This window comes from Pholis gunnellus (genome assembly GCF_910591455.1).
Source record: "Pholis gunnellus genome assembly, chromosome: 19".
NCBI lineage: Eukaryota > Metazoa > Chordata > Actinopteri > Perciformes > Pholidae > Pholis > Pholis gunnellus.
This window is the reverse complement of record NC_136546.1, coordinates 5981560-6005169: the sequence shown is the minus strand read 5'-3', so window position 1 is coordinate 6005169 and position 23610 is coordinate 5981560. Positions and strand designations below refer to the sequence as shown.

Sequence of the window (23610 nt, the reverse complement as noted above, 5' to 3'; positions counted from 1 at the left end):
ATTAGACAAACCCTAAATAGCAACATCCTAAACCCTTTAGTCAAGTACATTGGTTATATAATATAGTACATTGGTCTTATAGTTATCATCTAAACCTTGATTTGGAAAAGGAAAAAGTCCACTAAAAATGCTATTACCAAAAAAAGCATGTATACATAAATAGACATACATTTTAAAGAGCACACAACAGAAAACCTGCTGTTCATCCCACTTTGAGTACAGACACAACACTCAGAGAAACATTTGTCACCCTCCAGTGTCGCTGAAACGTCCATCGATTAACTTCTATTTTCTTTTAAATAGAAGGTTGATATTTCCAAAGCTCAAATGGCACAAATACAACATCTACCATAAAACAAATCTCAGAAGTCCTTACATGTTTGAGACACTTGGTGTTCCCCATCAGGATGTGCTGACACACCAGCTTCTGGACCACAGGGTGGGAACTTCTGTCCAGCTGAGTCAGGAAGCTCAGGCAGAAACCCTGCCAACATGAATCAGGGAGACCGTCAACTTGGAATACATGCAGGTGATGGAAACAACTAGCTCCATCATATTGAAATGACCTCAACCTCCTTTAGCAATGTCTCAATATCACTCGCAGTAAATGAGAGAATGTCTTCCTAGCCTCCTACCTCGTAGAGCGAGCGCTGCACACTGTTGCAGGGGTTCGCTGCCACAAACTTCAGCGCCCTGCACAGAGTACGCAGGCTGTAGTGGGGCCTGTGGCCCGTCCCGTCCACCAGATGCGAGTTGGCCTCCTTTCGTACTGACAGGTAGAAACTGCACACAAACACAAATGAGGAGTTAATCAGTTTGAGCCTACTGCGGGATTCTGACCAAAAAAAAAAAAAAGAAGCAACAAAGTAGACATAAGAGTAAGGAAGGAGTGAGGTTTAGGTTTGACCTGGAGTTTGTTACGATGAGGCCTGGAATGTGCTTTTTTGACTAACTGTCCTCACAAACCTAAACCCTCGGCTGTGGATAGTACAATAACAAAGAAAACAGAGAAGCTGCGCAAAAATAAATTGCTAATAATGTTAAGTTACCTTAAAAGAAGCCTGATATCTTATGACAGATAATGCATTTACATCTTTATTACAAAGATGGAAATGCATTTACTTCTGTGTCTTGATTTTCACGTCAACTCAATGATTCAATTCTATTAAAATAAAATATGAATAGAAATTCATAAAGCCATGGAGCCAAAACAAGCTGTACAAATAGGGTTTTTAGAATATCAGTCGAGGCTAAATGAAATGTTCTCCTAACAAGCTGCCTTATAAATACTTTTGGTCTCAAACAGCGGTTACTTGATTGATGCTGTGACAGTACGTAAAGGCTAACCTTATGATGCCACTGGTGACACTCCTGTGTGGGTTCAAGCACTTGAGGTAGTCGGAGACCAGAATCCGCAGGTCTCCCTCGTTCTCCAGCTCCTCCACATACAGCTCAGTAAACCTGGGAGAGAGACACACACACACACATGAAACATATATACGAGTCATATCACCGTTAGATAGCCTGTGACAGCAACACCTATGGCAATCACTGCTCTAATGATCCTTAATAAGTACATTTTAGGATTTGTACAGCGAGTGTCAGGTTCGGGGACCTCAGAATTGCTTCTCTGCTCTTTTTGCCACGGTCCTCAGCCAGAAAACGGTGGATTAAACCCTCCGGTTTGGGACCGAGTCGCTTTCCCAAGCGAGGGAGGTCAAGTATATCGGGTCTTGTTCACGAGTGAGGGTAAAATGGAGCATGAGACAGCCAGTCCGTCCCCCTCAGGGAGAGCTGTAAAAAGCTGCTGGGGAGACTGACGCCTGGATAACCCTGCTAAGCTTTATGTTCTACAAACTAAAACAAAATAATACTTCAGTCTAGCGTGGAGCTAATGAGACAGAGACATTCACTTTGCCGTCACCTCTTCACACTCTCACCTGTTCCTGAGGCCCAGAGGCAGGTTTCTCTTCCCCACATCAGTCGCTGGGTTCATGCAGGCAAAGAGCCGGAAGTCTGGGTGGCGGACCAGAGGCTCTGTGATAGAAAATAATAAATACAACAATATTAGCAACAATCCCAGGAATATGATGTACTTATGACTTCTGGTGACTAGTAGTTCTCCTGAATACCTGTGTTGAATACACTTATTGTAAGTCGCTTTGGATAAAAGCGTCTGCTAAATGACTGTAATGTAATGTAATGAATATGAGAAAAATAGTGTGATCAGTGTGATCTTTTGAATGTCACATGTGGGAACGTCAACATCAAGTGTCAAGTCCAAAAAGTTAGCCACGTTAGAAGTTTAGCAGACCTATTGGATGATTGATTAATGAATAACGTAGTGCTTAAAGGCTGTTATGTGTTTTCATGCACTGATCAATTTTGAGATTTTTGACTGTTTTGCTTTCATAACATGTCTTCTTTCAGACTAGAGGAGAGAAAACATCCAAAACATACATCGAGTTGTGTATTTTACTACTTTGTCCATTTGCATCGGTATATTTCACCTAAATTCACCAAAAGTTGGGATGAGATAATGCCTCATTTGCATATAAAAAATAAATAAATCAGAAATCTTGTAATACAAAAAAGAATTGTAGTAATCAACTGGGGATGATACTGGCTACACTCAGCAATAAAAACCTTCCTGGTTTCCTCTCTTCCATGTATGTTTGGGAAATGCAGTGTCCATACATTCTTTTGGTATGATTAAAAACATAATTGCACATGTAATTAGCATGTTGGCATGAGCTCGCAGCTCTTCATTTTACAGCTGCCGCCGACTTTTGCTTCCACTGAGTTAACAACGAACGTTGAAAGATGAATCTAAATGTATTCAATCAGGGATTTGGATTTGATGAACAGATTTGAAACTGGGTTCAGATATGACAGCAGTCCTCACCGGTGTCTCCACGGTCCAGCAGCACCAGAGACCCGGCGCTGCCCTCCAGCAGTCCGCTCAAACACTCCAGGGTCTCGGCTGCTGCCAGGTTGATCTCATCCAGCAGGATCCAGTTGCCCTTCTTTACCGCAATAGCTAAAGTCCCCTACGGAAGAACACAAAGAGGTCAGAGCTGCTCCGCCGAGGCTCTACACCCCTGTACATCAAGTGTCGACCGTCATCTACTGTTAGCTCACACGCTGACTATAGATAAGCACCTCATACAAACCCAGTTAAAAAGATACAAGCTATCTCTTTAACAAATATCTTGGAACACCAGAACTACCCCTTTAAGGTCTTTACCTCCACAAAGGCGAAGACCATGGCCGCCTCGCAGGCTCGGATCTGCTGCTGGGTCTGGTTCAGCTTGGCAGCCAATGCCTCCCAATGCTCCTGCAGCAAGGCAGCTGCACAAAAACACACAGGGAACATCAGTCTCTCGCTGCGCTACAGAAGCCAATATGCTCGCTGTTATCACTGTGTGTCCTTTTGAGCGCGCTACCGTTTGATTTGTCCTGCAGCTCCTTGGTGAGAGCCGACTTGCAGACGTGGTCCATGAGTTTGAGCAGATCCTGCCAGCGCTTCCCCCTGAAGCAGGTCTGCACGTGACCCAGGAAGGTCAGGTTCTGCTTCCTCGAGTAGGTCTGGGAGAACAGGTCCTCGAAGGCCTCCCGCAGAGGGAGCAGAATCTGCTTGTGGTCTACTGGCTTGTACCTGCATCGGACAGAAAATAACATAAAATGCCACCTGGAGTTTTGCTCCAAAGCAAAATGACACAGAACTAGTAGTCTGTAATTCAGAGGATGCTCCGAGTGAGAATGTTTCGAGTTGGGAGATCCATTTATGCATCTATTGAATCGGACGCCTGTTTGTTAGATTTTGCCCTTTTGTAAAAAGGTAAGAACTGTTATTATCCATCAAAATGACAAGACTTTTCATTTTTATTTCACCAAGACATGAAATCTCTGTGATGGAAAATGTTATCTTCGTGATATTAAAGTAAGATCTGTGTGCCACTCACCCTCCGAGCAGGTCGGCAGTGTCGCTCTGCTGGTTCATGTTCACAACCCGCAGCCTGTGTCCTGCATTGAACACACAACGGGGAATATTTGAATCGGGGGGGGGGGGTGTCGAACCACGTGAAGTCATTGACGGGCCGCTGCTTTTTCAAAAACAACAGATGTTTATACATAGAGACCTGTGACTCTGGCCAGGTGCTGTACAGTCGAGGTCTTGCCAGTTCCCGTCTCTCCCACCAGGAGAACGGGCTCCGCTTTGGCGACGCACACAGCCAGCTGTTCCAGCAGCACAGCAGAGGGCCGTGTGGCAGCAAACGTCTGGTAGTCCCTGTTCATGGCAATAAAGAACACGCATTCAGTGGTGAGCTTTTGTATGCAGATACTGGTGTCACAGTCAAGCCCCCCTCACTCATAAAATACAGACTACTTGAACAGGCTTGAAGGGAAAAATACCTTTTTAAAAATCCTCAAACATTACATCTCCAGCGTCAAACTAACAATTAACTGAAAGTAGATAAATATCTAGAGAATATATATATATATATATATATATATATATATATTAGTGATTATTGTGCTATCAATTGTAATGCGTTTCCTTTGGATCATTTTGTAAAGATTTCTATGGAAGCCGAGGGAGGCCAGTGTTTCTATTATTGTCTTAATCCTTTCATCTCAAGATCACAGGTTACATATTGACTATTAAATAATGAATGAATTAAGTTGTTGGCATGACATTGATGTCAAAAATTATATCAAAAAAACTATCAAAACACCTGACTATGAAGAGGTTAATACTTGAAAGAAATAGAATAAATAGGGAAGAGAAATAGAATTTGGATAAGGAATCACATCTGACATTTGTTTTTAAGAGTTGCAACCACGATATGTCCTGAGCAGAACATTAACATTTGGAAAATGTTGTCAGCGTTCTGGGATGGATGTGCTATAGAGGAACCGTTTATAAATTACCTTATACATACAGGATAATTCGTCATTTCTTGCTAATTATTGACAGACATATTTGTCAGTAGCATTATACCTGCGAGAAACTAATTAAACTATTAACAACTATTGGTCAGAATGTGCAATTTGTCAACGTACGTGAAATAGTTTTGGTGTGGAGGTAGACCTGTCAGACAAAGAGGAGCAAAACTGTCCTCGTGGCTTAATACCACTAAAGGTATATGTGTTGCTGGTGATGTGGGAGAACAGACAGCGTTGACTATAGTTTAAAGTGGAAGTTATCGGAGACTGGTAAATGCTTAAACACACTGGAGCACAAGTAGAGTAGAGCAGTATTTACCAAAAGCGAGCTAAAAAATAGCTAGCATTAGCCACCATACAGTGCATGGCAAAAGTATTTTTTTTTTTTAAACTATTTTTTCTGCATAACAACCTACAAAAATAAGGCAACTTGTTTTCAAAAACTCTAAAACATTAAAAGTGGTGTGTGCATGTGTATTCACCTCTTTTATGAAGGTTCCTTTTACTGCGACAGGAAACAAACCAGCGCACAGTTGCAATGTTTGCGTTTACAACGGTGAAATGGTCTCTAAAGTCACACGCTGTTTGTTTTCAGCCGGAGCCCATTCATATTAGCTTTATGGAAAAGTCAATGCGAATATCTGGGCACGATCTGATGCTATTAGATGGATCTGTTTACCATAATCAATTCCATGTTTATTCAATTTGCCAGCAGGGGGTCTGTTTGGTTCTATAAGTAGGTGAAGGCTGGCACAGTGACCAGCTGCTGCGCTGTAAACAAGGGTCAAAGGGGGCGCCGGGCAGGATGTCCCACTTACACGCTCAGCTGCACCGCTTCGGTCTGCTTTCGACCCAGGGTCACCCGGCCCACCGAGGCCTCCAGCTCAGTCACGGAGATGCCGGGCTGGTACATCTGGCAGAAGTGCTGGGCCTGGAATTACAATGTAGGTAGTAAAACAAAGAAGGGACACAGCAAGGTACTGGATTTTTCTTTTTCCTTCAGCTATGGGAAATGGCCCCCCCCCCCCAAAATCAGTTTTCTGTCAAAGTAGGCCGGTCACCTTCTCTTTGGAGATGTTGAGCTTGCTTCCGATGATCTCGGCCATTCGCAGTCGACTTTCAGGCCGAGACAGCATGGCTGTGAAGCAGTCAAGAGCCTGGCAAAGAGGGGCACCAACCAACAAGGCATCCGTCAGTGAAGACAATACATCCTGAATCACCCACCACTGAATTAAAAACAACTAAAATGCTGTTCTCTGGCAGCTGTGCGGGAAAGTTATTTGTCTCTTTATGTGCTTACATTGTCAAGAGATCGAACCCACTAACCTCTTGGAAGACGTGTTGTGCCGTGGCCGATGAGGTGCCGTCAAAGTTGACGCTGATCCGCTCGCACCATTTCAGCAGGTCCCTGTGGAATCACAACGAAGAAAAATAAAAGCGTCGCTGTGGCCCGAGCTATGCGGCTAATTACATTGATCCTTGAAAAGCATACATGTGCTATTGAAGTGCAGAGCATGGAAACTGCAGACACATTGATTTCATGTGTGATGTCTCTGATGCCGAGTTCCCCTCAAGGCAGCGGCCACATCAAACCGGGGTCACGCCGTTCGTCAACGCGACAGAAACACAGGCGGGTTTTGCGCAGGATGTCCTGTGAGGACTTGTTTACAAACCGGTTACCGGCATGAGAATGCCCCGGTTTGACCTGTAGAATCTGGGATTCCAGCTCGTCGTACGGAGGACGGTCCAATCGATAATCCATCGAGCACAGCAGCCGCTCGTGGAAAGCTAATTAAAGACTGCTGCTGCGGACCGCCTGGTAGTCGGGATAAAGCGCTGCTATTTGGGTGTTATAGTGCAGAGAGGCCAGACACTCTGTAACATGGGGTTGTGTACGGCACGTGGTCCTTTATGTCCTGTGTGTGTGTGTATATATATATAAAGATTTTAGGAAAGCCTATAGAAAAGCACGGATGAGCTGCATTATGAGAAATTAAGGATCAAGTGTACGAAGGACTTAAATTAGATTTTTACCATGTTTTTTAATATCTGTGTCCGACAAGAGCGCCAGCTTTATGAAAGTGCAATGCTAAATGGCTGGAGAACACCTTTAAAGGGGAGGCACACAATTGTGGCAGCTGTACAGGTTGTTGTGAGGCGTTTTACAGAAATAATACATTTGCATATTTCTTCGACTGTTGAGAAAAACATCACAGTGAACTGCTCCGATCGGATACCCGAAGAAACCGACGACAGGATGGATAGGTCACTCGCTACCGATTGGTTAGTGCGAGATAACAAACAAATAACTCTCCTCTCCGAAACAAGGCTCAATGAATAAAGTCAACTGAAATGTCCGATAACTAGGTTTCTGTTTATCGTTACAAAGTTATTTGGGTAGTTTGCGTCTCAGAATAATATATGATTCAGCAAAGACCAGCAGAGTGTGGCGTGTTCGGCGTGACGTCTCTTCCTGAAATCACTATCTCAGGATAAGACGTCACGTTATTTCACCCGAAACAGCCGACGAAGGAGAGCAAAGGGCGAGCAGAGCGAGTGGTGAGCGTGGGGGCCTCACCTCAGCGACAGGGCTCTGCCCTCCAGAGCCGTGCTTTTGTCCTGTTGCTGCTGGCCGTCGTCGGGGGTTTGGAGGCTGCTCGCGTCCGGGTCAGAGTGTCTCTCCCCGGTCAGCTGGCAGTAGATATCCAGGAGACGGTCCGCCACCACCGTCAGCCTCGCATACCTGCTGATGAGCACCTAAACACAGAGAGAGAGGGAGGGAGGGGGGGTAAGGTTGTCTCCTCGCTCCTCAATCCGTAACTGATAAATACACAGATATAAATGTATTGAATTGTTTTTCATGATTATGAATCGTACGCCAGCCAATAAAAAATATTTTCAAAATTAACAGGAATTACAATTCAAGCATAAATCTTTTTAATGCAGCAACAAATTGGTCCAAACTTAAAACAGGAATTACATTTCCAGTATATAATGTATATATAAACAGAGAATAGGATACCCAATCCAGCTATTTGAGTCCGTATCGGTCCGATATGAAATACTGGTGCATTCCTAATACTTTACGGATGTCTTTTTGGCCCCCGCGACGAATAAAAGAAGCGTGGCGCACAGCCGGAATGATCTCAAAATCATGCCGGGACTCTACAAATAAAACTGTTCCTTCTGTTTTCGCAACTTGTGGTTATTTAAGATGATCAACCTTTAACGCTAACAGCTGTACCAAAAAAGAAGACTTTGTGTGCCAAAGTGCAAAACCACCCGCTTGAAGACACCGTAAAGCCGCTGAACTCCGATAAATCTTATAAAATAAAACACACAAGTCCTTTAATCTGCCGTTTTGTCAATGTCAAACGCCTCTTACTGTTACTGTAGCGTTTCTATTTAAAGCAACAGACAGTAGCACTGTGCCTGAGACAGACTTCCCCCTCTGGGACAATACGGTTGATCCAACGCTCACCTTCTTCAGCTCCTCTCGCGTCATGTTGCCCATTTGCAGCTTGGTCCAGTACTTGTCCAGCAGCGCCGCGTGAGAGTTCTGTGGTTTGTGCCAACCGCCACCGCTGAGGTACATCCTGCAACACGCGAGCATACTCACGTCACATCACGCCCGCTTCATGCGGCGATTGGCCACCGGATCGTTACAATGGAGGCGTCAAAAGTCAGCTGGGTTTGAACTTTACCAAATCGTCTCTCTCTAACTTATTTTAGACACCTAAAAAAGATCACTATCAGTTAAAGTGTACGCAGAATTTAAACAAGTCGTTGTACGACCTACATTGTTTGAAGCTTACTGAGACGTTAACAATGCAAACAGATCAGAGAGGCCGACTGGAGGAAATCCTAGAGAAGGATTTTTGTTTTCATAGGAAATTGACGTGTTCAGACAGTGAGACACATCCAAAAAGTGAAAGATAATCAGGTTACCAGCAAAGAATCATATCACTGCAAGCTGCTGTTCCATAAGCACATTTGAAATGTAATGACATTCTTACCTCCTTGTTGCAAAGAACTGAAATCCAGGAGCAACATCGATGCAGTCCTCCCGCCCTGGAATCATCAGCTTTTTATTCTCCATCAAAGGCAGGAGCACCGATATCTAAAAAAAAGATTTCCGTCCAGTTGTGGGTTGTTGCAATGATGTATCCACAACATATTAGTCTCACATTAAGCTGTTTATTAAGGATCTACTCAGAGGATGTGTTGGTGGAAGCCCATTCTCAACTCACCACATCCAGAGGTGCGTGGTCAATGTCTTCCAATAGGATCCACTGGCCTTTGGATACGGCCTGTGTCAATGTTCCTGGCTGCCACACAAACTTCCCTGGTATATCGGTACAACGGTACATCCCGAGCAGCATCTGTGAATCCAACAAAACATTCACAAAAGCTCAGCACTGGATCCTACAATTCCCATAATGCAACTCCATACTAGGGCTGGGTATTGTTTAAAACATTACGATACCAGTATCAATGCCAGTACCCTTAAAGTGACACTGGCACTGTTGCCGTCGCTAGCCCTGTTCGCACTGTTAGCACCGTTAGCTTCTAGCCGCCAGGCTCAAACATCACCGTGTACAGAGACGGCTGTATGGGTTGTAGCTACTGCGGTAGTGGACCAATCACACGTCGCATTAAATCGAAGAGATCAGGGTACAAAAAGGATTGATTGCAGGTATCGTTTGACTGGCGAGGTTTCAATAATAAGTAGTATTATACTACTTAGTACTGGGCTATCTTGGCCCTTCAAAACTCCACATTTCCAGGTTGTATTGCAGGCTTTCTGTTAAAATTGTTCAGCCAAAGTAAACTGAATTCTATGTGTAAAATTGGCAGAGTCAGACTGATTCCATTCACTCTCACCTTGCTGTCAGTTTGATCGCCAAGCTGGACCTTCAGGATGTCTGTAGTTTTTGTATGTCCCGTGACAGCAGCCATAAACTCAACCAGGGCGGTTTTGCCACATCCAATAGGGCCCTCAAGCAGCACTGGCTTCTGGGAAGCCACAGCCAATGCCAGTCTTCTCAGATTACGGCAGGTCGAGTCCACCAGCACCAGATCTTTTGGGTTCCTCTGCAAGAATAAAATCAACATGAGGACCAAAAAAGGTCGACAGCAGACTATTTTATCTGAGAAATCAAAGGGCGCGTACCTGTTCAGTCTGTCTCGGAACTATCCTGGGTAGCACAACACCACAGACTGCCACAACATTCTGGGACAGGTCCTCTGATACCACCTGGCCCCTGGTGAACTTATTAGCCTTCTCCTGGCGCCACATCACAGAGCCCTGATTGGCTAACACCAGGGCTTTTTCTACCTCCAGCTGCTGAGTCTCTTCCAAAGCTCTAATGGAGGATAAAATGAGTACTTTTACTTAAGTTATGGAATCAGATCACTTCTTCCACAAGCTGATTGAAACTTTTCCATATTCTGCCCGACATGCGACAAGAGATAAAAACAAGGAAAAGCAAAAAGGTACGTACTTCATTTTCATGTGCAGGATTTCATCGCTCGACAGCACCTTTCTCAGAAAGATGGTTTTCTGATTATCAGTCATGTGAGAGACCATCGCCAAACAATGGGCAGTGTACCTGTTGGAGACAATGAGAAAATACCGGATGTTTAATGTGTTGGGCAAACAAGTGAAATAATGCAAAAATAGTGTGCCTTATACTTGCATTCTCTCTAATGGCATTTAGGGGACGCTAAAAGAAGTCCGATTGTATAGAAGACTAAATGACTCTACTTCTCACTTGCTTTATTACCGCAGTAAACATTGTAAACATGAGTTTATGGTCTCAATCTCTAGCTTCAAGTCTTCTTTAATACAGCATGATGTTTGTTTCGTAAATGATGGTCCCATTTAGAGTGTATAACAGCTTGTACCAATCAATTTGTTACATTGCACGGCCCACGAAGCCTCTCTGGGTCTAAAGAGGAAGCGGCTACATACCCTCGAACCATGACATCGCTGGTGAGCAGCTGGGATACGCAGGGACTCCAGTCCCAGAGCATTCGAAACTTGGCACAGTCACTCTGGAGGAAACGCAGGGTGGCCCCCATGAGGTCCCGCATCTTCATCCTCCTGGGGCCGTACTGAACGGCTGATGACTCTTCACTGGTGAAGAAGAGCCGCTGAAAGACCGGGGGGGCATCGTTGAAGTACCTCGCAGCAAACCTTGCGGAGGGGAAGTATAAGAGTTGGTCAGAGTGGATGCAGCCTGCAGAAATGCTAGCTAAGCTTCACGTATCAGTGTGTGTGTGTGTGTGTGTGTGTGTGTGTGTGTGTGTGAGAGTGCCAGAGAGCCCAGCTTTCCACTTACGCCTGCGCATCCGGACTGATGCCGAGGAGTTTGCTGAGGGCCACGCACAGGCGCTCGTGGAGGTCATGGTTGATCCTGCCACCAGCTTTGACCCTCTCTGCATTGCGCTCCAACAGGTCCAACACCAGCGGCCGCAGGTGTCGAGCAATCAGCGAAGTGTAATCCTTCTCCAACAGCAGCTGGGCCACACACTCCAGAATGCACTGCCTGTCCTGCTGGCTCCATATCTGAGGAGAGATCATATGGGACGGGTCCCAATTGAAATACTGATTGGCTAACATAAAAAAAAAAATACACACAGAAATCAATATTTCTTGGAAAATATTTACACCCTAGGGATTAAAAAGGCAGCAGAATGGACTCCAAGTGTGTTATTAGAGGAGTGACTACTGACATGTGAAGGGAAGGTAACAGCATGCTGCCCGCAGGACACGTTTTGAGTCAGCGCGAAAAGAAAACACTATATACATTATTTTATTCCGTACAAGCCAGGAATGAAAATGTCTTACCTGCTTTGACAGATATTGGCTCAGTTCGTTGTGACTTTTGGCAACATGTCGGGATATGGTGCCCAGTGATGAAAGGCTCAATTCTAAATTTTCCATCGTATCATTGGTCGCTTCTGGAGCTGGCAATCTAGAGCGAAAACAAGCTCGCGCGTTCAATGAACAGGTATCCCGATTTACTGATTATTAAACCAAACTGCGAGGTTCATCACGCGCTTGTCTGTCTGGGCTTGTATCACAACACACATGCATGTTCGCGTCTCTGGCGTTAAGATCCTGTCCACATGTGAGCGAAGCGCAAATCCTTCCGGGTCAGGGTCGGGGTTGGATTCCACTTGCCGCGTCGCGCTGTGATGACGTGCCGGATAGCGACGCGAGCACAGCGCAACTCCGCGGGCGGAACAACTTTCGCTCGAGCGAACTGCCAAATCTGCTGCTTTTTTAAATGCTTTCGTCTATGTCAGCTGGCTGTAGGGAGATGTGAACCCCTGGAGAAGACCGCGAGACGCCGTACAACTGGTCTCCTTGAGGGTTTCACTCCCTGTTTTAGGAATATTTTCTGTAACCGAAGAGCTGTGAGAACACACCCACGGCAGTGACATACCGCGGGAAATGTCGCTACTTCCTGTGCAATGAAGTCTTGGCGCGACATTACAGTTGTAAACAACAGGAGGACACGTAACAATACGCAAAACGAGTAAGTCAACCAATTCATAGCTAGCTAACTGTAATATGATTTGTATTAGTGTCTGGCCGGTACATATGTTTCACATCAGCGTCCCAAACTTACTCACCGAGCACTTTCTCCGGTTGTACCTTCAGTTCCTAACCCATTGGTAGCACGGGGATTGAATAAAGCAAGCAGTGGTCTAACTGACCCAAGCCTGTTTATTAATAAGGATAACATAAACAGTAACGTAAAAAAACGCCCTCCATTCTGTCTTATGTATCGTCCGATTCAGGTGTAACATTTCAGGAGAACTTTAAGTCGTGTGTGGTTAAAGAGTTGAGAACGGGACTATGGTAACGTTAGCTATAGTCCTGTTAATGTTAGCTTTAGCCTGAGCGCAGCGTATCACATTAAGGCCAGGGGCAGAAAGTAAAAAAAAAGTGAAGCGATATTCACACATAAGATGCAACTCAGCAGTATACTTCCTCTGCTTTTCTCTCTGCTTTGCTCTGTTGTTGGGAGGCTTTGTCCTTGCTGTGGTCTTTGTTAAGGCAGAGTTAGAAATGAACAAAAGAGCTCGAGCGTTAGCTAACACAGTGACAGGCCTTAGTTTGCCCACCACAGAGAGCAGCATGTTTACGTCATGTCGCACGTTTTGTGGGTAAATCTATTAGGAAGTTGCTTCGTGATAGAACAACCGAACTGCCATTTACATTTGTGGCAAATCAAATACAAAATCAAGGTACTAGTTTTTGTAGAATCCAAATAAAATGGCCATAAAGTAGTTCTGCTCATTGTTTTACAACATTGCCTACATTTACCTAATTCACCTAATTCAACTAGAGGTAATAAAGAGATGACTACCAGGGTATAAACACTATGCGATATTAACAAATGTATATATTTAGTATATCTTGTCATATTGCCCAACCCTAATCATCTGTAACCAGGTGATTTAGTATTTTACTTTCATTGAGTTGGGTGACAAACAAGACAGATTACCATAACTCTGGTATGTAGCCCAAGCCATGTGTTCAAAATGTATTGTAGCTTAGTAACAGCTGAGATTACTCATATGACATCATCCGGGTCACTTTCAAAGCTTCTCCAGAGCCACTGAAGAAATTCCAGGCTGAGTTGAACAGCTAGTACACGGACATTTATACGTAAGATTGGTGGAGTGCCCCTTTAAGATTGGTATATCAACACTATAATCAACGGTGGGTTGATTAAATGTGGTCTTGTTTAATTGTGGTCTTGTCTCTGCTTTCTGTTCTATGCTTTATTCGTAGACTGGTAATAACTATTGGTTTTCCTTTGGCATCGCTGTCAGGAGCTCCTTAAGAATCTGAGCCACAGAGACGCTGGGAAGAATGGACGACATCGACACAGACGATACCTCTGGGCGTAAGTAAAAAAAAACACATTTACATTTGTTTTATTTAGTGGTATTTGTGTATTATAAGGAATTTTGGCCTATAATAAGGCTATTTTAGCATATAATATATAGGCATAGTGCCACAGGAGTGGTTTCACTCCAATTCAGTGTCATAAGATTATTGCATATATAAAATTCAAATTGTAAAATCTTCGAAGGTGCGTGCCCAAAATATACGGTGTACATTTTTCCCACAGAAAAAAAAAATCATTCAATGTTTTTAATATAGGGAGTAGAGATGTAAATGTAGATACATATGTTGCACCCAAAATAAATACTAATTCCCACAGTTTTTTTGTGTATTAATTCTAATAAAATGAATGCCCTATATAGTGCCTTTTTAAACAGGGAATGAAAAATGTAGCATTGGGGGATTCATGTTGCGAGTGATTGTGGACGGGACACAGCCATCGTTTTGGGTTAAGTCTTATAATGGAGGAAAAGGGATCGATTGTAGCTGTACATAACCGACGACACACATTAATAACACGTGTATATTACATTTCACAGTCTTTGTACCTGATGCCAATGAGGATTCTGTGGATATCTATGATGGCATGGATATCCCTTTTAGCAGCAATGCAGGTAAAAGTCCTTTCTGAACGTTTCGCAGCTGTGGCACAATGTTATCACTCCAAATAATATTCTAACGCCGGGCAAACAGTCCAGCACAGATTCCTTCGTCCAGCATTTGATTTGTCTTATTGTGGTGTGTCACAGAGAAGTCACCCCCGAAGGCGTCTCAGCTGAAAGACTCGATGGATCTTTATGAAGAGATTGTCACAGAGGAACAGCAGAGCAGAGAGACGTCATACTCTGAGGTGATTTGTGCTCCGTGCTTCCTTTCTCTCCGTTGACCTGATTTTATCAATGAACATGTGTGTTGCTGAAGTCGCAGCATTGTTTGGTTCAGAAGGGATGTGTGAGGACTTGGGTCTGGAGTGGAAAAGCAGCGACAACAGATTCCCTTCTGGCCAACAGCCTGGTGTTAATTGTCAAGTACGGCGTTAACCCTTTGTTCATTATCCGGCGTCATACACAACAAATGTTAAAGGGAGTATAACAACGCTCTGATGCTCGGAGAGTACTGCTGTCAGCTGGCCAACTGTCTCACAATCCTTTTGTTGTTGCTTTGTGTGCAGTTGAAGTCCAGATATCTAGCCGCTCAAAACCAAATCAATGAGTTGCGCCGGAGAGTGGAGCAGATGCAGATCCAGGTTTGTCTTATTTTCCTTCACCTTCAAATGGGTGCATCATTGCTGAAATGTGATTTTAAGTTTCAGGTGGAAGTCGGAAAAATGTAAAAGCAGATGATTACATATTTTTTGATTTTCATTTCCGACATTTGTTTTGAATGTATTTCATGAAGAATCGTAATCCTCAGCTGTATAAAGGTTTTTGCAGATATCTTGACCAACCACGACCCTCCAAAACAGTTTTGTAATTTCAAAACATATCAAATGCTGAAATGGAAGATGAGTAACCAGGTCCTAAAAGAGCATATTTTCCTTAATTTTATTTAGCAGATGTAATATATGCCCTGCCATTCACCGTAATACAGCGATAGCTATGCAAACACATAACTTAGACTGATTTATCAACACATATCTGGAGCTTCACCGCTTCAGTCATCAGCCCCTTTCACACAAAGACTGCCGTAAAGAAGAACCGCCGTTACGCAGGCTTTGCTTTTTTCACACTGAACGAAACAGCATCGGCTTAATGCCGCCGCTGAGTGTTATTTCAGGTTGCACGCCGGCATTATGGAAGGTGTTAAAGAGGTGTTATGGTTAACTCGACAGCAGCGTCGTCTAATGTGACACAGAACACATTGTTTTGCTCGGAGAGCTCACAGATCTCTTTGTCTCCCCCAACTCACTGCCGTTCTTAGTTGCTGTAGTTTAGCTGCCGACAGGGCAAAGGTCAAATTTTGGTAGTTGTTCATAATTGATAGTGTTCAATTTTAATCTTCTAAAATTTAGTTTTTTTTGCGAGAAAAAATAGTTATTTAAAAATGTTTTCACAGCAATATCAAATAGATATCAGAGAGGGAGTTATGAGGGAACCTGGGTATTCCAGTGAAAATGGTTGTCAAAACCCACCTGCTCTAAAGATTCTGCAGCGCTAACGTGTTTTGTTTCGGCCTCTTTCTCTTTTGAAACAGAATACAGGGTTGAACACTGAGAACTGCTGTCTCAAAAAGAACATCTCTGCACTTTTACAAACGGCCCGACAGGAGGTGATACGAAAAGATGCTGAGATTCAGAGGCTGAACCAACAGTAAGTGTTTGTTTTGAATCAACTGGTCGACTCACGAGTCGGCCTCTAAAACGTCTCGCTCAACGGGAGACGTAAGACAGTCTCACTGATTTAGTTGCTAAAAATGTGGGGAAACAATTATTGAGTTAAAAAAAAAAACCCCTGCATAGAGCTAGATGACGTCAACCAATAACCACACGCTATTCCCATGTCAATGTAATGTATGAAATACTCCATAATAAGATAATGTAATTCCATGTAGGATTTGTAAAAGAATTTGTTGGCAGGTAAATTAGGACAAATAGCGTATTATTCTCTATGAGCTGTCTCTACTGATTGTATTTACGTTAAGTGATTAATCCATTTTAAAACTTTGTTTTCTTTAGGTCAGACGAATGTTACCATCATCCCCGATCTCACATTAATCATCTGCGGGATCAAAAATCGTCCAGTCAGCGCTCCATGATAAGGCCGCCTTCTCCTCCGCCAGCCTCCTCTCGTCTGCCGGCCTCCTCTCGTCCGCCAGCCTCTCGTCCGCCAACCTCTCGTCCGCCAACCTCCTCTCGTCCGCCAGCCTCTCCTCCGCCAGCCTCCTCTCGTCTGCCGGCCTCCTCTCGTCTGCCGGCCTCCTCTCGTCCGCCAGCCTCCTCTCGTCCGCCACCTTCCTGTCCTCCGCCACCCTCCTGTCCTCCGCCACCCTCCTGTCCTCCTCCTCCACCGCCGCCGCCTCCTCCTCCTCCTCCTCCATCGTGTCCTCTTCCACCTCTAGCAGCTTTACCTCCTAGTGAGGGTCGTCCTCCAAGCGATCCCCCTCAACGCCCCAGGAAAGAAAGTGATCCGCCCAGCAGGAAATCCAGCAGCAGCAGCTCATCAACCCGACACAGTGAATCAGAGAAGCGCAAGTCCAAGCACCGAGAGGAAAAATGTCAAAAACGATCTGAGTCGACGGATAGGAGACACGGAAGTGGTTCAGATCCCAACAAGGACAGTTCTGCCACCGCCAGAAAGAGGTCTCACAAAGCAGACAAAGACTCGGGACGACATTATGACTCCAGATCATGTAGAAGCAGGAACCGATCAGACCGGTCTAAAAGCCCTCCACCAGAGAGTGCCGTTTCTTCTGACGACAAGAAAGGGAGCCGAAGTCGGGAACGGAGGCGAGATGCAGCCAAAATGTCCCCATCAGACTCCGAACACAGTGCAGCTCACAGCTCTAAAGAGGGCCACGGCCGAGATCATCGGAAAATCAAGATCAGTGACGGACATGTCAGAAGTTCAGACTCGAAGGACCGTAAAAAGTCCTCTTCAAATCAACACGCTGAGCGCGGCGGCGGTGAGTTCACCAAAGAAAGGGGAGGGGACAGACCGCCAAAGGAGTATGAAAGGAAGGAGGACAGACGACATGAAGATAAAGTCAGCAGAAAGCATAAGAGAAGCACAAGCAGGGAACGCGAGAAAGCGAGATCAAAAGAAGGCGACCAGGGCAAAGTGGACGTCGGTAGTAAGGAAAGACGGGAAAAGACACACAAGGCCATAAAAAGATCATCCGAAGAACCGAGTATCACCGAGAAGAGCTCTGTGGAGGAAAATAGTCCCAACAGGAAGTTGTGTTTCATGGAAACATTGAACCTCACCCTTTCACCGATTAAGAAGCCACTGTTGCCCTTCGATGCCAGCCAGGGCGACCTCGCACCAGCGGACAAGCTAGTTGGAGACGAACCAGACGATGAGGGCTTACAGCCGAACATCGAGGACATGTGTGTCATCGATGAAGTGAACAGCAGTGAATTAGAAGCGGGGTTGGGAGATTCGGCAGAAGAGTCCTCGCGCACTCCGAAGAGTTCCAAAAAGACGCACGAGAGACGCGAGGATGCGAAAGCTGTCCAGGAGAAGGACAAAAGCCAGAGCGACGCTCTTGCTGCTGACGAGCAACTTAAAGACGGTTCAGCCCAAGCTACCTCAGCTCGTAGCCGACACCAAGATGCTCCAGCGAAACGGAGGACATCGCATCTCGCACCAACGTCAACGCAGATTAGCTCTCTGAAAGCATCGGGTATCTCAAGAAACCATGAGGGCAAGCTGGCCTCAGACAACCAGGTAAAGGATTGTGGACCTCTGGAGGCTGCCGGTGGTGACAGGGACACATCTGGAAGCACTTATGAACAACACAAGGGCAATTCTTCACAAAAAGTAAATGCTGGAAATGTTACGGATCAATCTGTCGCCGTTAAAGACCCCGTCGTGTTTGATCCAAGTGTTGAACTGAAGTGCAGTACTCCTAAAGCCGCAGGACAGAAGAGCCGCTCTGTGGATTCAGTGAACGTAGATTCAGCCTTACGGGAAAATCCTGCAGCTGAAGACGCTCCTGACAAGGCCAACCGCAAAAGCAAGCAAGTTTCTCCCACTCTTCTACCTCAGGACTGTCGGCAAGGGCCGCGTCCTCCTGCTTCCGTCTCCACTCGCAAGAAAGAAGCCGGTCGCGTGCAAGATGGCCCTAAGGATGCAGACGCCGTGTCCAGCACAATAAGCCTCGACTCCCTTCCACAAGAAGGGCTGAGTCTGCCCGAGGCCATTTACGTTTTGACACGGACAAACGAAGACAGCAACGACGGCGGCGGCGGCGGCGCAGCCGAGCCGAGCTCTTCTGCCGGCTGCATCGGCGTGTCCAAAGTGAGCAGTACGACGGGGGAGACGGCGCCGAAGCACGCCGGCCTCGTTTTCACGCCGAAAAAGAGCTTCGCTCCGAGAAAGGGTCGCGAGGACAACATCGCGCCTTCCAGCTCTGTGCCGCTGCTTCACGACGAGGACTCCATGATGAGCACACTGAGCAGTCTGAGGAGCATCCCCGATGTCATCAGCCCTCTGAGGAGCCCGACACGGATAACCAAGAGAATTCAGCTCCAGCTTCACGGCAAGCCAAGTCATGTCAAGAGCCTTCAGAAAGGTAACGTATCAAAAAAATAAATGTTTGATTCTGATTATGAGATGCTGAATGTCTCTATGAACGTCTTTGCTTTCTCTCTTCTGTGCAGATTTCTCCGGTACTCCTGTCGATGCCAACTCAAAGAAGTTGGACGTAAACAAAGAAAACAAGTATCCGGGTTCTCCTGCAAACCATGACGCCCAAAACCCGGTGGACAAGGTGTCCGACCCGCCTTCAAGTGTCTCCGACACCGACCTGGAGGAAGGGGAAGTTTTAAGCGGAAGCGACGAGGCGGCCGCGGGTTCTCCTGTTCCCGCAACCAAGAGGGCGAAGTTGGCGCAACCGGCCGGAAACAAGCCAAGTCCTAAGACTCTGTTGAAGAGGAAATCTGAAGCAAAGTGTGTTGCGATGAAAGAAACAGCCGGTGTATCAACACGAAGCCCGAAGAGCCGCTTTAAAACGGTTTGTCCGGCAGCAAGCAAAGCCTCTTTTTCCACCATGGAGGAGGTAATGGAGACATTCAAGGCTGTCCGTGCCGAGATCCGAAAAAAGTACATGAAGCTCCACAAAACCTTTCCCAAGAAGAGCTTCTACGGTGTGATGGATAATTTCCAGGAGTCTTTTTTAGAGTTTGTTGATGGCGCTCATTTCGGTCAAATATGCAGTCAGGCAGAGGAGCTGAAATCCAGCCTGAAGAAACTGATCGCGTCCGTGTTCGGCAAATTATCAAATAACGGTATCGTGAAGCGCATCTTTGAACAGCAGGCGGTCGACCTGAAGCAAAGGTTGTGGGACTTCGTCGACGTCCAAGTCGACTACTTGTTTAAGGACATTCACACGAGCCTGAAGAGCCTTTGCAAACCAGCCAGGGCTCACGCTGAGGACAGCCGGCCCAGAGGAAAGGAGAAGGCGTCTAGAGGGCCTCCTGCGAAGAAGCCGCAGCGTCAACAAATGGAGGCACACTCGGCTCCGACCAGCCTGCATCGAATCAGGCCGTGTGCTGTCGCGCCGTACAAAACCGGCCTTGGAAGCCGAGGAAAAGATATCAGGATCACGCACGCGGAAAGAAACGAAAACGCTGACCCACGTCCCTCAAATAACCCAAATATACAAACTGTGGCCGTCTTCCACCCATCGCAACATAATCCTTCAACTCCAGAGAAAAAGAGCAGCGCATCGTCTTTGGTCGTCACTCAAACGGGCTCTGTGCTCGACAAAACCGACTTCGAGCTTCTCACGGAGCAGCAAGCCTCCAGTTTAACGTTCAACCTGGTGAGGGACACTCAAATGGGAGAAATCTTCAAGTGTCTCCTGCAAGGATCCGACCTGCTAGAGGCCGGCGGAGGCGGCGACAGCACGGCCTGGCCCCTCGGTACGCCGAGGAAGGACGGCGAGAGGCTCATCACCATCACCACGCCGACTAGATTTGACTCTCCGTCCAAGCTGCTGTCCCCGATGAAATTCGACACGCCCTCCAAACTCATCGCGTCGTGGTCCAGCATCTCCCCCCGCAAGCTGGCGTCCCCGCGGTCCAGAGGTCCGATCCACCTGAATCCGGCTCTGTTCGACGAAAGCTGCATGCTGGAAGTGCCGTCGGCCTCGCACAGGACGTATTCCATACTCGCCGAAGACCTGGCGGTCTCGCTCACCATTCCGTCGCCGCTCAAGTCCGACAGCCACCTCAGCTTCCTGCAGCCGTCGAGCACGCGCCTCATGTCCACCCCGGACAGCGTCCTCAGCGCTCACATAAGCGAGGACGCTCTGCTGGACGGGGAGGACGCGTCGGAGCAGGACATCCACCTGGCCCTCGACACCGACAACTCCAGCTGCTGCTCCAGCAGCAGCAGCAGGTGCAGCAGCAGCGACGAGGTGCTCGCCACACCTTTCGTGTTCAAGCCCGACCTGCCCATGCAGGCGCTGGTGATGGAGAAGTCCAACGATCACTTCATCGTGAAGATCCGTCAGGCGGCCACCGGCGTCGATACCACGCTCACCGCTGACGACAGCTTAAGTCGAACACTAATAGAAGAAGACGAGCGACGCGGAGGAGACCACGCGGAAACCAAAGACGGTCACGCAAGAGAGGTTTTGTGGGACGAATCAGAGAACAGTTTGTCTGCCACCTCTCAAGATGAGGGCTCGACACAAGCGAAGGATTCAACTCAACAAAAAACCTCAGAAGTTTGTTTTTCTGGGGATTCACAGAAGCGGAAAAGTCTGCTCAAAACTACTTCAGACAACAATTTACACAACGGAGTCCAAATCACGGTCGCTGCCGATGAGAACGCGAGTCACGGAGAAGAAGTGTCGACTCAACAAAGTCCCTCAAAAGCTCTTTTGAAGTGTTGGGAGAGGATCGTCCGCTCCAAAAATGCGTCAGATTACAGTCCGCGTCGACCAGCTGGAAGCTTTGAAACAAATCGAGCGGTCCAGATGTCGGCGTCGCATGCCTCAGACTCCGAGAGAGACGAAGCGACGGTGAGGGAGAGAGGCGTCGCCGTTGCATGGGACACGAGCGGCACACCGGAGAAGGACCGCGGGGATCGCAACAAAGGTAGAAAGCGGGCGAAGCGCCAAAAGAGCCCAAAAGCCAAGCGGTTCAGGGAGGAGGAAGAGGAGGAGAGCGCCGAGGGGGGACGCGAGTCCGACTGCAAGAGAGATGACGACGACGACGGATCCAAATCCTCCCCGGCACCGCTGTCCCCCAACAGTCTCTCTGCCAAGAACGTCGTCAGGAAGAAGGGCGAGGTGGTGATGGCGTGGACCAGGTCAGTAGCCGGTTGTTCCTCATTCCTCAGGAATTTGTGGATAAGAGATTCAGTTTACATTTAACGGACACTTTGCGATGGCAATCCTCGCAATATTTCAGAAAATAAATTGTCATGTTTGGAAATTATAGAAAAGTACATGGATTGAAGTACTGTAAGTGCAATTGTATTTCCATTTAAATGTTTACTTTCAGAGGGATATGTTGTGCCTTTGATGGAAACTCTGAAATGGGACATTTTGCATAACAAGTACATTTACTTTTGTTGATAAAATTCAAAATACGAGAATGTCGGTGAACGCGGCACGCTCTCCTAAATCACTCGCACTCGCACACTTAAGAACGACTCTGTTCGTACCAGTGGTTCTTTTGTGAGGCCCAGTGTCCCTAAAAAGGATTAACGCTCATCACCCGTATTCTGCTCCCCCCCCCCCTCCAGAGATGAAGACCGATCCATTCTCATCGAGCTGAAGAAAAAAGGTGCCTCGCGTGAAACTTTCTCTGGCTTGTCGGAGAAACTCAATAAGCCTTCGGAGCAGGTGAGTTCGTCTCTTTATTCATTTTGTCGTAGTTATGCGACGCGTATGACCGCACACAGCCTGTGATGAAGGCGCATGCAATAACTTTTCTTTCTTTCTTTCCACCAGATCGCTCACAGATTCAACCAGCTCATGAAGCTTTTTAAGAAACAGGAGAAGATGGAACCTTGATCCCTTTTGACCTGCGTCATCGCAACAGTCCTCGTATCGCAGCGTTCGCACCGACGCGGGCACGTTGGCTGCTGTTCATGTGACGCGGCGCTGGAAGAAGTGAACGTGTCAGGGGGAGGGGGGGGGCTCTGAGTCGTCACAGGATCGATCCCCACGTAGGCCACTCCTGTCCAGATCTAGAGCCCTGCATCGTCCCACCAGTACAAACACGAGCAGACGATTTAGCCCAGCTTTTGTTTTTCAAACAAAAGTCGCAAATCTGACACAAAAAAAAGGATTCAACAATACGGACCGTTACTCAGCACAACTGACAAGATAGGTTGATGTGAACGGTCATCAGTATTACTGTTTTTCATGCACTTTGGGGTTTTTTAGGAATCTACACTGCTGTCACTACAAAAGTATCGGGTCCGGATATGATGTCACTTTGTCCTCAGTGGGCGCAGCATCTTAAAGACGCCGACCGTGCGGATGCGATGCATCGCAACAACGGGAGTCTCAACAAGTCCTACACTCGTGTTCTTCTCAGTACAGTTGGGGAAAAACTGCCTTCGGACTACGATACCTCCAGGTTCAAGTATGCTCAAATGTTCCTAAAATCAAGTGACACTCTTTTTTTTTTTTTTTTTTTCCTAAAAGTAGTGGACGCTCACCGGAAACCACTCGAAGCGTCGCCCATCAGTAGAGCTCGAGCTGTGGGACTGACATAGAATGATTGACAGAATTCTGCTTTGTATCTTATTTTACTGGATCTATTTGTATACGGGGGGGGGGGTTGAATTATTTGAAGGTTGTTAAAGTGTTTACATGTCCAATTCATATACAGGACGGTACCTTTAATCTGTTAATACAAATGAAACCTTTTATCTGTGGGCCCCGAGTGGCTTTTTGTTTGATTCACCGTATTGCTTGTGAACTGAATGGAATGCAATATTGTGAATATTGTGTGTTGTTCTTGGCTGAAAATAAAGTTTTATTTATTTAATGCCGCTGTCAGTTTTTGTATTCATTGGAATTGAATTAACAACACTTTGTGTGACATC

The 23610-nt window shown here is 46.4% G+C and overlaps 2 protein-coding genes across 3 annotated transcripts in view; one reads left to right on the top strand and one right to left on the bottom strand.

The window, feature by feature from the left end:
* mdn1 (midasin AAA ATPase 1) overlaps positions 1-12024 on the bottom strand; it is a 51916-nt gene extending 39892 nt beyond the window's left edge. Inside the window, exons 1-22 of the mRNA XM_079180230.1 lie at positions 11804-12024; positions 11295-11521; positions 10925-11149; positions 10455-10562; positions 10124-10316; positions 9835-10044; positions 9201-9332; positions 8967-9070; positions 8432-8546; positions 7529-7707; positions 6277-6358; positions 6012-6107; positions 5769-5881; positions 4143-4291; positions 3966-4026; positions 3447-3658; positions 3248-3351; positions 2906-3050; positions 1941-2037; positions 1348-1461; positions 636-783; positions 377-484 (exon numbers count right to left, since the gene is read on the bottom strand). Of these exons, the coding sequence (XP_079036356.1) occupies positions 377-484; positions 636-783; positions 1348-1461; positions 1941-2037; positions 2906-3050; positions 3248-3351; positions 3447-3658; positions 3966-4026; positions 4143-4291; positions 5769-5881; positions 6012-6107; positions 6277-6358; positions 7529-7707; positions 8432-8546; positions 8967-9070; positions 9201-9332; positions 9835-10044; positions 10124-10316; positions 10455-10562; positions 10925-11149; positions 11295-11521; positions 11804-11899 (3018 nt within the window). The 5' untranslated portion in view covers positions 11900-12024. The remainder of the gene's footprint in view (positions 1-376; positions 485-635; positions 784-1347; positions 1462-1940; positions 2038-2905; positions 3051-3247; positions 3352-3446; positions 3659-3965; positions 4027-4142; positions 4292-5768; positions 5882-6011; positions 6108-6276; positions 6359-7528; positions 7708-8431; positions 8547-8966; positions 9071-9200; positions 9333-9834; positions 10045-10123; positions 10317-10454; positions 10563-10924; positions 11150-11294; positions 11522-11803) is intronic.
* Positions 12025-12284: 260 nt separating this feature from the next.
* Positions 12285-23394, top strand: casp8ap2 (caspase 8 associated protein 2). 2 transcript variants are annotated; one of them, XM_079180898.1, is made up of 10 exons: positions 12285-12497; positions 13804-13877; positions 14419-14493; positions 14629-14729; positions 15051-15125; positions 16073-16188; positions 16554-19111; positions 19200-21858; positions 22297-22396; positions 22505-23394. In XM_079180898.1, exons 2-10 carry the CDS (start codon positions 13844-13846, stop codon positions 22565-22567), a joined length of 5781 nt encoding a protein of 1926 aa, XP_079037024.1. In that variant the 5' UTR covers positions 12285-12497; positions 13804-13843; the 3' UTR covers positions 22568-23394. The 2 variants fall into 2 exon arrangements, with proteins under 2 accessions (XP_079037024.1, XP_079037025.1); XM_079180899.1 differs by having other exon boundaries at positions 13763-13877.
* The last annotated feature ends 216 nt before the right edge of the window (positions 23395-23610 follow it).

Bases quoted from the DNA above. Each gene is read 5' to 3' on its own strand.
- casp8ap2 (XM_079180898.1), top strand. From the start codon at position 13,844: ATGGACGACATCGACACAGACGATACCTCTGGGC. The intron at 19,112-19,199 runs GTAACGTATCAA...TCTTCTGTGCAG, and splicing joins TGTCAAGAGCCTTCAGAAAG to ATTTCTCCGGTACTCCTGTC. The intron at 21,859-22,296 runs GTCAGTAGCCGG...CCCCCCCTCCAG, and splicing joins GTGGTGATGGCGTGGACCAG to AGATGAAGACCGATCCATTC.